The 13,412-nt window shown below is 39.2% G+C and overlaps 1 protein-coding gene across 4 annotated transcripts in view; it reads left to right on the top strand.

Annotated features, from left to right (window-relative positions):
• The window catches only part of SLC4A4 (solute carrier family 4 member 4), a 522,314-nt gene that overhangs the window by 468,058 nt on the left and 40,844 nt on the right, over positions 1–13,412 (top strand). For all 4 annotated transcript variants that reach the window (XM_053703335.1, XM_053703333.1, XM_053703336.1 and 1 more), the window contains one exon: positions 2,707–2,868. In XM_053703335.1, coding sequence (XP_053559310.1) covers positions 2,707–2,868 — 162 coding nt within the window. The remainder of the gene's footprint in view (positions 1–2,706; positions 2,869–13,412) is intronic.

The following is a 13,412-nucleotide window of genomic DNA, read 5'->3' as shown; positions in this document are numbered from 1 at the left end:
CATTCAGACAAGGTAGTACTGCATACTAAACCTGGGTTTTTGCCTAAGGTTGTTTCTAACAGGAATATCAATCAAGAGATTGTTGTTCCATCATTATGTCCTAATCCTTCTTCAAAGAAGGAACGTCTTTTGCATAATCTAGACGTGGTCCGTGCTCTGAAGTTCTACTTACAGGCAACTAAAGATTTTAGACAAACTTCTTCTCTGTTTGTCGTTTACTCTGGACAGAGGAGAGGTCAAAAGGCTTCGGCTACCTCTCTCTCTTTTTGGCTTCGTAGCATAATACGTTTAGCCTATGAGACTGCTGGACAGCAGCCTCCTGAAAGAATTACAGCTCATTCCACTAGAGCTGTGGCTTCCACCTGGGCCTTTAAGAATGAGGCCTCTGTTGAACAGATTTGCAAGGCTGCAACTTGGTCTTCACTTCATACTTTTTCCAAATTTTACAAATTTGACACTTTCGCTTCTTCGGAGGCTGGTTTTGGGAGAACGGTTCTACAGGCAGTGGTTCCTTCTGTTTAATGTTCCTGCCTTGTCCCTCCCATCATCCGTGTACTTAGCTTTGGTATGGGTATCCCATAAGTAATGGATGACCCGTGGACTGAACACACTTAACAAGAGAAAACATAATTTATGCTTACCTGATAAATTTATTTCTCTTGTAGTGTGTTCAGTCCACGGCCCGCCCTGTCTTTTTAAGGCAGGTTCTAAATTTTAAAATTATAACTCCAGTCACCACTGCACCCTATAGTTTCTCCTTTCTCGTCTTGTTTCGGTCGAATGACTGGATATGACATGTGAGGGGAGGAGCTATATAGCAGCTCTGCTTGGGTGATCCTCTTGCAACTTCCTGTTGGGAAGGAGAATATATCCCATAAGTAATGGATGACCCGTGGACTGAACACACTACAAGAGAAATAAATTTATCAGGTAAGCATAAATTATGTTTTTGCTTTGGTTATGATACATTATATCTCTTATTTTTACATTTGTAAGACTCCCTTTTTACTTGCAATAACCATGTTACTTGGGGTTAGGCTGCCTTACAAAGGGAATTTTATGTACTCTATCTGTAGACAAGCGTTGCACAAATATTGGGCAGAGATAACCCAGGACATTTTCAATTTCTCCAAGGACTATGACTGGTAGTTTGCTTTATTAGAACCTTGTGCAGAAAGAAGGGTTCCCTTTATATTGTACATTTTCCTTTTTATAATCAGATAAATACCTAATATTATAAGATTGCTGTGGGTGGAGTTTCTGTCTATCAAACTGAGCAGTGAAATATCTTTAGTGCCAACTGGGTTTAGCTGTGGTCTTATAATTCCCTCCAGCTGCCATGCTTACAGCCTAACAAGACACAAAATGTACCAGTTATGCACCTCTCTACAAGGCCTGGGAGTTTTGGTCCATTTGTAACTTGACAATTCCAAAGTCTTGATATAGATCTGCAAGCCCTCCCCCATGTACATAAAAAAAACTTGTGTTTATTTTTTATAGAAATTGATTATAAACTATGACTCTTGAACATTACGTTTTGACAGAAAGGATAGTCTAGCCTCATGATAGAGCTTTAATAGCTATGACCATCTTTCAGGAACAGGTCTGTTAGGACCAAACCATTAAAATACCTTTATGGGGGGTCATGGAGGAAATCTATGCCATTGACAGTGATAAATATCACTATTGTTTTTCCATTTAAGAGAGAAAAAGTAACTAGTCCACTCTACATTAAATATAGAAATATAGCTCATTTCTTATTATTACCCTCTAATTTCTTGCTAGACTGGGAAAATATTACTATTATACAAAAAGATATAAGGCTCCTCATAGGGTAGACAACCAGCACTTGGCAAAGGGCAATAAGGTGTAAAGACTACTCACATGTAGTACAGCACATGAAAGTGCAAATCAGCAGGCCGGATCCTCAGAGTCGCCGGGCAGACTCGCCGCCACGGCAGGGGCTTGATCCTCTTGAGAAACCGAATCGGCTTGAGGTTAGTAGATGCTCAGAGTCTCGATCAATATATGCACTGATGTGAGAGATTCAACTCAGTGGTAGAGCATACCACTGATTGGAATCTCTCACCTCAGTGCACCCGTTGATTGAGACTAACCTCAAGTTGATTGAGACTGAGCACCTACTAACCCTGCGCCGGAGGCAAGTCTGCCGGGCGACTCTGAGGATCTGCCCTGCTGATTTTGCACTTTCATGTGCTGTACTACATGAGGTATTGCCCTTTGCTAAGTGCTGGTTGTCTAGCTGCCTGAAGGGACAGATGCCTTAAAGACTGTCATTTCTTCGACCGGTTATACGACCACCTCTCATTGAGAGACTTGCTGTGATTTTATTTTGGACTTTTGTAATTCTTTTATTATTTAATCAGTCGTACTATTCTGTTTTTATCTTTTACTTATTGTTCTTCTATCGTAATATTACATACATAGTCCATTGTTTTCCACGTACAATATATTCTGCATTTTTACTAATTCATTTTACCCTTGACGCCCCTATATGTTTGGATAGGGTTAACAACATATTTTATTGCCCGATTTGTATTAGGACATATATTTTTCTTTTAAAATATTGCTGTAGTTTACTGGTCAGGGGGTATACACTGTTTCTTTACTTGATTTGAAATATTGATTTTCATTGCAGTCAGTCACATATTTTTTCATTAATTTATTTTTCTTTTCTTCATTAAGCCAACAAGCCCACACAGAGGATGGTTTGTGCCACCCTTTGGAGGAAATCCCTGGTGGGTGTATCTTGCTGCAGCCCTCCCAGCGCTTCTTGTAACTATTTTGATCTTCATGGACCAACAAATCACAGGTGTCATTGTGAACCGGAAAGAACATAAACTCAAGGTTGGTCTTTAATGATAATGATGTCATACAGTATTCTAAAAAACAAAACAAAAAACAATGTTCCTTACCTCTGGCAACATCACTGTCACAACCACTAAAAAATTCAACTCTGTGCTACAGAAACCAAGTTTATTTATTTATGAGCAGTCAGCAGTTTCCATGCAAGCCAATGAGCTTGTGTTACAGCAGATTTCACCTCCAGTTTGCAATTCCATCCCAGTTTTACTATTGCATCAAGTTAGCGTCTCTTTTTCTAACCTTATGACAGATGAATTGTCACTGAGATAAGTTTATAGTTTCAAGTTTATCACAGTTTACAAACTGTTAATAACACTCGGTCATTTAACACGTTTGTTTTGTCTAATTAAATACAATGAAAGATTAAAAATTGCTAAATGCACACTGAAATACTTGAGAGAGAAGAAAAATAAACATTTAGGGCCAGATTACAAGTGGAGCACAAATTAACGTTTCAGTTCGGGAAGTAAGCTTCGGGATGCGCTCATTTTACGAGTTGAAAGTAAACTGTTTTCGCTCTCGTGCTCACCCGACAAGTGCAAAAAGCCGAAGTCGGATATATTGCGTGTGCGTTCACGTATTCTCCTATAGAAGTCAATGGAGAAAAAAAGTGGGAAAAAACCTAACACTCCACTCTTGCACAAACCCGAATCCATATTCTCATTTGCACTAACCCAACATAAAAATATGAATATTTCACATTCCAATGTTCTTCAAATAACATACACGTTTGAAACAGCTATAGCTTTTATTAGAAGCATTTTTGCTAATTCTTGTATGTTACAAGAAATGCTTATATTCAAAATTTAAATGCATCCATGTGGATTCCAATTTTGGTTGGAACGTCCCTTTAACTGCAAAGGGCTCCAATGCACTTGTATATATCTATATATATATATATATATATATATATATATATATATGTGTGTGTACATATGTATTTATGTGTTTATGTGTATATATGTCTGTAAATAGGTATATACCCTTACATATATAAATACATATGTACACATATAAAGACATATCTATATACATACTTATACATATTATTAGACATATACATGATTGTATCTTAATGTTAAAGCCCGTTGCCTTCCTTTTTTTCTTCTAACACCTGAGACCTTATATCTTTGAGCCTTTATACATTTTTTGTGCAATATTTGTTTTTAATCATTTTTATTAGATGGTATTATTATGAGTGTAACTATACGTTGTAATGTATTTTTTTAAGTGTTTTATGTGTTTTGAGCAACTTTTATGTTTTGCGAAACAGTTAACCAGAGCTCTGAAGTCGCAGTAATCATTCTAGCATAAATCGAGATTGTGCTCAAGCGATTGGGTTTACTTTCAACTCTTAATACGAGCGGTAAGCGTGACAAGCGCAAACCCTTACGATAAACCCCTTATCGCTCGGGCGCAAACGTTTGAGCTCCACTTGTATACAAAAACAATTAAAAGGACATTCAAATGTATAAAATAAAATGCTCTATTTGGTTATTGTATTTTATTTAAACTGTATAAGTGTTTTGCAATAGTAAATCTTGCATTCCTGGAACACCCCTATTGTTCTCCAGATAAGAAAACGGCCAGTGATTATTGCATATGCATGTATACCTTTCTCTTTGGCTCATCAGCTTTATCTGGAGGAGCACTTTGTCTTGTTATTTACCCCATTTGCATGAGTTTAACACATAGCAAAATAAAGAATTTTTAAAAAATAAAATGATCTAATAAAATAGAATTTACTTAAAAAAAATAGAAACATACTTACTAAATAAAACATTTTGTAATAATTTAAAACAAAACTTTTAAATACAGGAAAGGGATGTATATAGGTGAGGATTTAAAATCCAGGGAGACTGAGGGCTTAACTTTATTAGCATGGCCAGAATATCACAGTGACCCTCGCATCTGCAGCCACCACAGATTTATCTAAGACAAGGTCTGAACCAGGAATTCCCAGTGAGTTGGGAGTTTACCTCCATAGAAAGTAATGAAGCTCACTAAACTGCAGATTTTTGCAGGTGAGTGTGAATGTGGCAGGGAGCACCTGGCATCAATAGCATTTCTTCTACAAGATACGACGAGTCCACGGATTCATCCTTACTTGTGGGATATTATCCTCCTGCTAACAGGAAGTGGCAAAGAGCACCACAGCAGAGCTGTATATATAGCTCCTCCCTTCTCTCCACCCCCAGTCATTCACTTTACCTCTTAGGAAGAGGTAAAGTGAAAGAGGTGTTAAAATGATAGTTTTTAGTTTTCTTCAATCAAGAATTTTTTTATTTTAAATGGTACCGGTGTGTACTATTTTTCCTCAGGCAGCAAATAGAAGAAGATTTCTTCCTGGAGGTTGATGATCTTAGCAGATGCTTCAGTGTGGGGAACGTTTCATGCTACAAGCATTGAGGTATGTTCAGTCATTTACTTCTGAAGAGACTGTGATATTTCAGAACAGGCTGACATAGCTCCCAAGAGGGAAGGGGTAAGCAGTAAACCTATAGACATAAGAAGGAGTATTACTGAAAACCTGTGTATTTAATTGTTATGGGCTAAATGCAGCAAGCAAAAATTATGGCAGCATGGTTTAGACACTGGGGCAGCATAACGGTTTTTATTGCCAAATGGTTAATATAACTGGTGTTTGGGCATTGTGCTGGGGTTTCACATGGCTATAATCACTCAATTAGGATGCTTATGGCTAGTTCTGTACCACTTACTTGCGGTTTTTTAGGCTGAGAGTACATTGCATATGATGGGCGGGGCCTAATTTTCGCGCCTCAGATGCGCAGTTGATTTTGTCAAGAAGGCAGCAAACTTCAGCTTCGGTTGGGCCCAAACTGAGAGATTGTCTACCGGAGTCGTAGTGAGACGTTGGTCAGACCCCTGAGGTGCAGGTTTTTTTTTTTCATAATGTTTTTGTTCAATAAATAAAGTGTTTTCACGACTTTTGTGGTTATTACTAGCCTGTTCAACATGTCTGACATTGAGGGTCTGACATTAAAGGAAAGTCAATGCTCTATGTGTTTAGAAGCCATTGTGGAACCCCCACTTACATTGTGTCCTTCCTGTACTTAAAGGGCCTTACACTGCAAAGAACATATTTTAGGTGATAAAAGTATGTCTAAGGATGATTCTCAGTCTGAAGAGAATCAGGTTATGCCATCCAATTCTCCCCAAGTGTCACAACCTTTAACGCCCACTCAAGCGACGCAGAGTACTTCTAGTGCGTCTAATTCTTTTACTCTGCAAGATATGGCTGAAGTTATGTCTACTACCCTTACAGAGGTATTATCTAAACTGCCAGTTTTACAGGGTAAACGTAGTAGGTCAGGTATTAAGGTAAATACTGAACCCTCTGATGCCTTATTGGCCATTTCCGATGTACCCTCACAGTGCTCTGATTTGGGGGTCGGGGAATTGCTGTCTGAGGGAGAATTTTCAGATTCAGGAAATGTGTTGTCTCAGACAGATTCGGACATGATGTCCTTTAAATGTCCTTTAAATTTGTGCTTGAACACCTCTGCCTGTTACTCCGGGAGGTTTTAACGACTCTGGATGATTGTGACCCTATTGTGACACCACCAGAGAAGTTGTGTAAGATGGACAAATTTCTAGAGGTACCTACTTACACTAATGTTTTTCCAGTCCCTAAAAGAATTTCGGACATTGTTACAAAGGAATGGGATAGACCAGGCATTCCGTTCTCTCCCCCTCCTAATTTTAAGAAAATGTTTCCCATATCTGACACCATTCGGGATTCTTGGCAAACGGTCCCTAAGGTGGAGGGAGCTATTTCTACCCTAGCTAAGCATACAACTATACCTATTGAGGACAGTTGTGCTTTCAAAGATCCTATGGATAAAAAATTAGAGGGTCTTCTAAAGAAATTGTTTATTCATCAGGGTTTTCTTTTACAACCTATAGCTTGCATTGTTCCAGTTACTACTGCAGCAGCTTTTTGGTTTTGAGGCTCTAGAAGAGTCTCTTAAGGTTGAGACCCCATTAGATGACATTTTTGATTGAATAAAGGCTCTCAAGCTCGCTAATTCTTTTATTACAGATGCCGCTTTTCAAATGGCTAAATTAGCGGCGAAAAATGCAGGCTTTGCCATCTTAGCACGTAGTGCGTTATGGCTCAAATCTTGGTCTGCTGATGTGTCATCAAAATCTAAGCTGTTAGCTATTCCTTTTAAAGGTAAGACCCTATTCGGGCCTGAATTGAAGGAAATCATTTCTGACATTACTGGAGGTAAAGGTCATTCCCTGCCTCAGGATAAGGCTGTGAAGATGAGGGGTAAACAAAATAATTTTTGTTCCTTTCGAAACTTTAAAGGAGGACCCTCTGCTTCCTCTTCCGCCACAAAGCAGGAAGGGAATTTTGCTCAATCCAAGTCAGTATGGAGACCTAACCAGGCCTGGAATAAAGGTAAATAAGCCAAGAAGCCCACTGTTGCTACCAAGACAACATGAAGGGGCGGCCCCCGATCCGGGACCGGATTTAGTAGGGGGCAGACTTTCTCTCTTTGCTCAGGCTTGGGCAAGAGATTTTCAGGATCCCTGGGCATTGGAAATTGTGACCCAGGGGTATCAGCTGGAATTCAAGGAATTTCTCCGAAGAGGGAGATTTCATCTTTCACGTATGTCTGTAGACCAGACAAAAAGAGAGGCGTTCTTACGCTGTGTAAAAGACCTCTATACCATGGGAGTAATTTGCCCAGTTCCAAAACTAGAACAGGGACAAGGGTTTTACTCATATCTGTTCGTGGTTCCCCAAAAAGATGGAACTTTCAGACCAATTTTAGATCTCAAATGCCTAAACAAATTTCATCGTTCAAGATGGAGACTATACGAACAATTATGCCAATGATCCAGGAGGGTCAATATATGACCACAGTGGACCTAAAGGATGCGTATCTTCACATTCCTATCCACAAGGATCATCATCAGTTTCTAAGGTTTACCTTTCTGGACCAACACTATCAGTTTGTGGCCCTTCCTTTCGGGTTGGCCAGAGCTCCCAGAGTCTTCACAAAGGTGCTAGGGTCCCTTCTGGTGGTTCTCAGGCCGCGGGGCATAGATGTGGCGCCCTATCTGGACGATATTTTGATCCAGGCGTCAACTTATCATCTGACCAAATCACACACGGACATCGTGTTGGCATTTCTAAGAACTCACGGTTGGAAAGTGAATATAGAAAATAGTTCATTAGTTCCACTAACAAGAGTCCCATTCTTGGGAACTCTGATAGACTCGGTAGACATGAAAATATTTCTGACGAAGGTCAGAAAGTCAAAGATTGTAAATACTTGCCGAGCACTTCAGTCCATTCCTCGGCCATCAGTGGCTCAGTGTATGGAGGTCATTGGATTAATGGTAGCAGCAATGGACATTGTTCCGTTTCCTCACTTTCATCTCAGACCACTGCAGCTGTGCATGCTCAGACAGTGGAATGGGGATTATGCAAATTTATCTCCTCAGATAAATCTGGATCAAGAGACCAGAGACTCTCTTCTTTGGTGGTTGTCACCGGCTCATCTGTCCCAGGGAATGTGCTTCTGCAGGCCAGCATGGGTAATAGTGACGACAGATGCCAGCCTCTTGGGCTGGGGTGCAGTCTGGAATTCCCTGAAAGCTCAGGGTGTTTGGACTCAGGAGGAGTCTCTACTTCAAATCAATATTCTGGAACTGAGAGCAATATTCAATGCGCTTCAGGCGTGGCCTCAGTTGGCTTTGGCCGAATTCATAAGATTCCAGTCGGACAATATCACGACTGTAGCATATGTCAATCATCAAGGGGGAACAAGGAGTTCTCTAGCAATGATAGAGGTTTCAAAGATAATCCGATGGGCGGAGGCTCACTCTTGCCATCTATCAGCAATCTATATACCAGGAGTAGAGAACTAGGAAGCGGATTTTCTAAGTCGTCAAACTTTTCATCCGGGGGAGTGTGAACTTCATCCGGAGGTTTTCGCATCATTGATCCGTCAATGGGGCACACCGGAATGGGATCTGATGGCATCTCGTCAGAATGCCAAACTTCCTTGTTACGGGTGCAGGTCAAGGGATCCCCAAGCTGTACTGATAGATGCTCTAGCAGTACCTTGGTCGTTCAACCTGGCTTATGTGTTTCCACCATTTCCTCTGGTGGACAGGAGAGAGCTTCAGTAATCCTGATAGTGCCTGCGTGGCCACGCAGGACTTGTTATGCAGATCTAGTGGACATGTCATCTCTGCCACCGTGGAAACTACCATTGAGACAGGACCTTCTCATTCAAGGTCCATTCCAGCATCCAAACCTAAATTCTCTGCAGCTGACTGCTTGTAGATTGAACGCTTAGTTTTATCTAAGCGGTGATTCTCTGAATCGGTCATTGATACTTTGATTCAGGCTCGCAAGCCTGTCATGAGTAAGATTTATCATAAGATATGGCGTAAATATCTTTATTGGTGTGAATCAAAGGGCTACTCATGGAGTAGGATTAAGATTCCTAGGATTTTGTCTTTTCTCCAAGAAGGATTGGAGAAGGGATTATCAGATAGTTCCTTAAAGGGACAAATTTCTGCTTTGTCAATTTTACTACACAAGCGTCTGGCCGATGTCCCAGACGTTCAGTCTTTTTGTCAGGCTTTAATCAGAATCAAGCCTATGTTTAAACCTATTGCTCCGCCATGGAGTTTGAATTTAGTTCTCAATGTTCTTCAAGGGGTTCCGTTTGAACCCATGCATTCCATCGATATTAAACTATTATCTTGGAAAGTTTTGTTTTTAGTTGCTATCTCTTTGGCTCAAAGAGTTTCTGAGCTTTCTGCGTTGCAATGTGATTCACCTTATCTTATATTCCATTCTGATAAGGTGGTTTTGCGTACTAAACCTGGTGTTCTTCCTAAGGTTGTTTCTAATAAGAATATTAATCAGGAAATTGTGGTTCCTTGCTTGTGTCCTAATCCTTCTTCTAAGAAGGAATGTCTCTTACATAACTTGGACGTGGTTAAGGCTTTGAAGTTTTACTTACAAGCAACCAAGGATTTTCGTCAAACATCTTCTCTATTCGTTGTTTATTCTGGAAGGCGTAGGGGTCAAAAAGCTATGGCTACCTCTCTTTCTTTTTGGCTGAAAAGCATCATCCGTCTGGCATACGAGACTGCTGGACAGCAGCCCCCTGAAAAGGTTACGGCTCATTCTACTAGAGCTGTTGCTTCCACATGGGCTTTTAAAAATAATGCTTCTGTTGAACAGATTTGTAAGGCTGCGACTTGGTCCTCCCTTCATACTTTTTCCAAATTTTACAAATTTGATGCTTTTGCTTCTTCTGAGGCTATTTTTGGGAGAAAAGTTCTTCAAGCAGTGGTGCCTTCCGTTTAGGTATCTGTCTTGTCCCTCCCGTTCATCCGTGTCCTGTTGCTTTGGTATTGTGTCCCACAAGTAAGGATGAATCCGTGGACTTGTCGTATCTTGTAGAAGAAAAGGAAATTTATGCTTACCGGATACTCGTACCTCAGTTCTGAGAGACCCTCTAGCGGTACCTTGGATTTTCAGTCTCGCTTACCTATTGTCTCCGTTCGCTTTTCTGTCCTTCAGTTATTGCTCAAATCAAGCAGGAGAGGGCGTTGGTGATCCTCTTTGCACCGGCGTGGCCTCGCAGCATTTGGTATGCAGACCTGGCAGACATGTCATCTCTTCCACCTTGGAGACTTTAGTTGGGGAAGGACCTTCTATTTCAAGGGGTCTTCCTTCATACAAATCTAGTTTCTTAGAGTATGATTGCTTGGAGATTGAACGCTTAAATTTATCCAAGCATAGATTTCGGACTCGGTCATTGAGACCATGATTCAGATTTCCAAGGCTGAAACCTGGTCCTCTTTTCACACTTTTTCAAACTTCTATAAATTTGACTTTTTTGGCCATTTTTGGGAGAAAGGATCTTCAAGCAGTGGTGCCTTCAGTTTAGGTTTCCTCTCTTGTCCCTCCCTTATCATCTGTGTACTCTAGCTTGGGTATTGATTCCCAACAGTAATTAATGATGATCCGTGGACTCATCGTGTCATTAGAAAGAAAACAAAATTTATGCTTACCTGATAAATTTCTTTCTTTCTTGACATGATGAGTCCACGGCCCGCTCTGTTATTAGACAGGTTGTTAGTATGTTATAAACTTCAGACACCTCTGCACCTTGTTACTTCCTTTCTCTCCTTTACTTCGGTTGAATGACTGGGGTGGGAGGGAAGTGAGGTGATATTTAACAGCTTTGCTGTGGTGCTCTTTGCCGCCTCCTGCTGGGCAGGAGTGATATTCCCAACAGTAATTAATGATGATCCAGGGACTCATCGTGTCAAGAAATAAATAAATTTATCAGGTAAGCATAAATTTTGTTTTTCTTTCAGTTTAATAAGGACATTTGGTATTTTTTTATATTTGGTGAGAAAAAACAGGGAGACCTACAGGCCTAATATGCATAGATAATTCGGATACCAATTGCGAGGAAACTTCATATATTCCCAAGGAACTCCCTTGTTCAGCCCATTCACCAATGTCACAAGATTAATTTCACACTATAAATATTAGGAGCCCTTCAAATTTTAAAATCTTGTTTATAATTTCAACCTTTCTGTTAAAATGACCTTAAATACGCGTTTCACAGTTTACATTGAATACATTTTTTTCGGCATAATATAAGGTTAATATGAATGGCATAGTGTAAATTTGAATTTTGGGACAGGGTTTAACACCTATTTGGATCTGTTCTGTTTATGAGTTTTTACCTGTAATACGTTTCAGATTTTTACAAGTATATTCAGCGTGCTTTGTACGGCTTAGCCTATTGAGCTCTATGCTGTATGCATGTATTTCGCTATCGCATACGCCTATCATTGGGTCTTGTAGCACTGAGAGATTGTTTTAGATCATTTCACCTGAGCAGAGAGCTTTAGATCATCTGACCTAAGAAATAATCAAATTGACTGAATATGATTTATTCAGTTTGGTTGAACAGCAATTCTTTTGGCCCTCTAGATCTGTAGGTAGAGACAAGAACCTTAAAGGGACACTAAACACAAAACATTTCTTTCATGATTCAGATAGAGCATGCAATTTTAAGCAACTTTCTAATTTACTCCTAGCATAACATTTTCTTCATCTCTCTTGCTATCTTTAATTAAAAAGTATAAATGTAAAGCTTAGGAGCAAGCCCTATGTTGGTTCAGAACCTGGGTTGCGCTTGCTCACTGGTGGTTAAACGTAGCCACCAATAAGCAAGCACTATCCAGGGTGCTAAACCTAAGATGGTCCAGCTCCTTTGCTTTACATTCCTGCTTTTTAAATAAAGATAGCAAGAGAACGAAGAAAATTGATAATAGTAGTAAATTAGAAAGCTGCTTAGAAGTGCATGCTCTATATGAATCATTAAAGAAAAAATTGGGTTTAGTATCCCTTTAATAAAGGGACCTAACATAATTTATATATGCTTGTATATATCAGCAATCAGGCACTTCAATGCAAAATATTCACAAAATAATTGCATGTAAACGGCTGTGTTAGTAAAATGTGCATTTTTCTTCAATACTGAGGCATAACCTTTGTAAAGCCTCTGTAATGTGTCAGGCTTGTGGAATATGTGGTAACTGGAAATATTTAAAAGGTGCCAAATAATAATAAAAGTAGAATACAAATATTTATTTAAACATTTAAAGGAACAATTTACCCTATTTGTTTCTCCCCTTTAATGTGTTCCCATTAATCCATTATACCTGCTGGAGTGTATTAATTTGTTTTCAAATAACTCCTTTACATTTATATTGGCATTCAAAACAGCTGATTTTGCCTGTGGTTTTTATACTTGAGTATAAGCTATTGACGAGCAGTGTAAAGATATATAGCAGAAGAAATTGCACTTGGAATGGGAGGTAGGAGAAATAAGCAATAAAATGTTAATTTTCAATTGTTCTCTAATTATTGGACTTTGGTATACAGACAGAAATTATATAAAGAAGTGTGTGTATAGAAAGTGATAATATAAGGAAATTAATTTCCCTGCAAGCTCAACCCATGTTAATGGGTTGTGGTTTCAAAGAACAAAAACCATCAATATATAAAAATAAAGTTTAGGCATACATTTATCATACATTTTATACTTTGCAGATGGTATAACAAGTTATTAAAAAACACATTAAGGGAAAAACTATTTTACAGTACACTGTTTCTTTAATGAAGAACTCAATTTGACCGTTTAATTTTGTTTCTATGATGCCGTGTATTTTTTTGATTCACATTTTAAATCATGCTTTAAAGAGCTGTCTTTTATCATGATAAATGGTGGAAACATGCATGAACTCACAGGCTGAGATACAAATCTGCTGTATCTACAAAGAGAGGACAGAAGAAGGCTAATTAAAAAGCAAAGAGCTAGTGTGTTGCACATGGGAAAAGCTAGGGTAACGTAGATATGGAAAGGGAGTGCTATATAAATGCATTTTAAGGCTTTATGCTAGAAAGATAGGTAGGTAAATAGATGATAGATAGATAGATA

Source organism: Bombina bombina, chromosome 2 (genome assembly GCF_027579735.1).
Source record: "Bombina bombina isolate aBomBom1 chromosome 2, aBomBom1.pri, whole genome shotgun sequence".
Taxonomy (NCBI): Eukaryota; Metazoa; Chordata; class Amphibia; order Anura; family Bombinatoridae; genus Bombina; species Bombina bombina.
The sequence above is the reverse complement of the archived record's forward strand: the minus strand, read 5'-3'. Positions and strand labels throughout refer to the sequence as shown.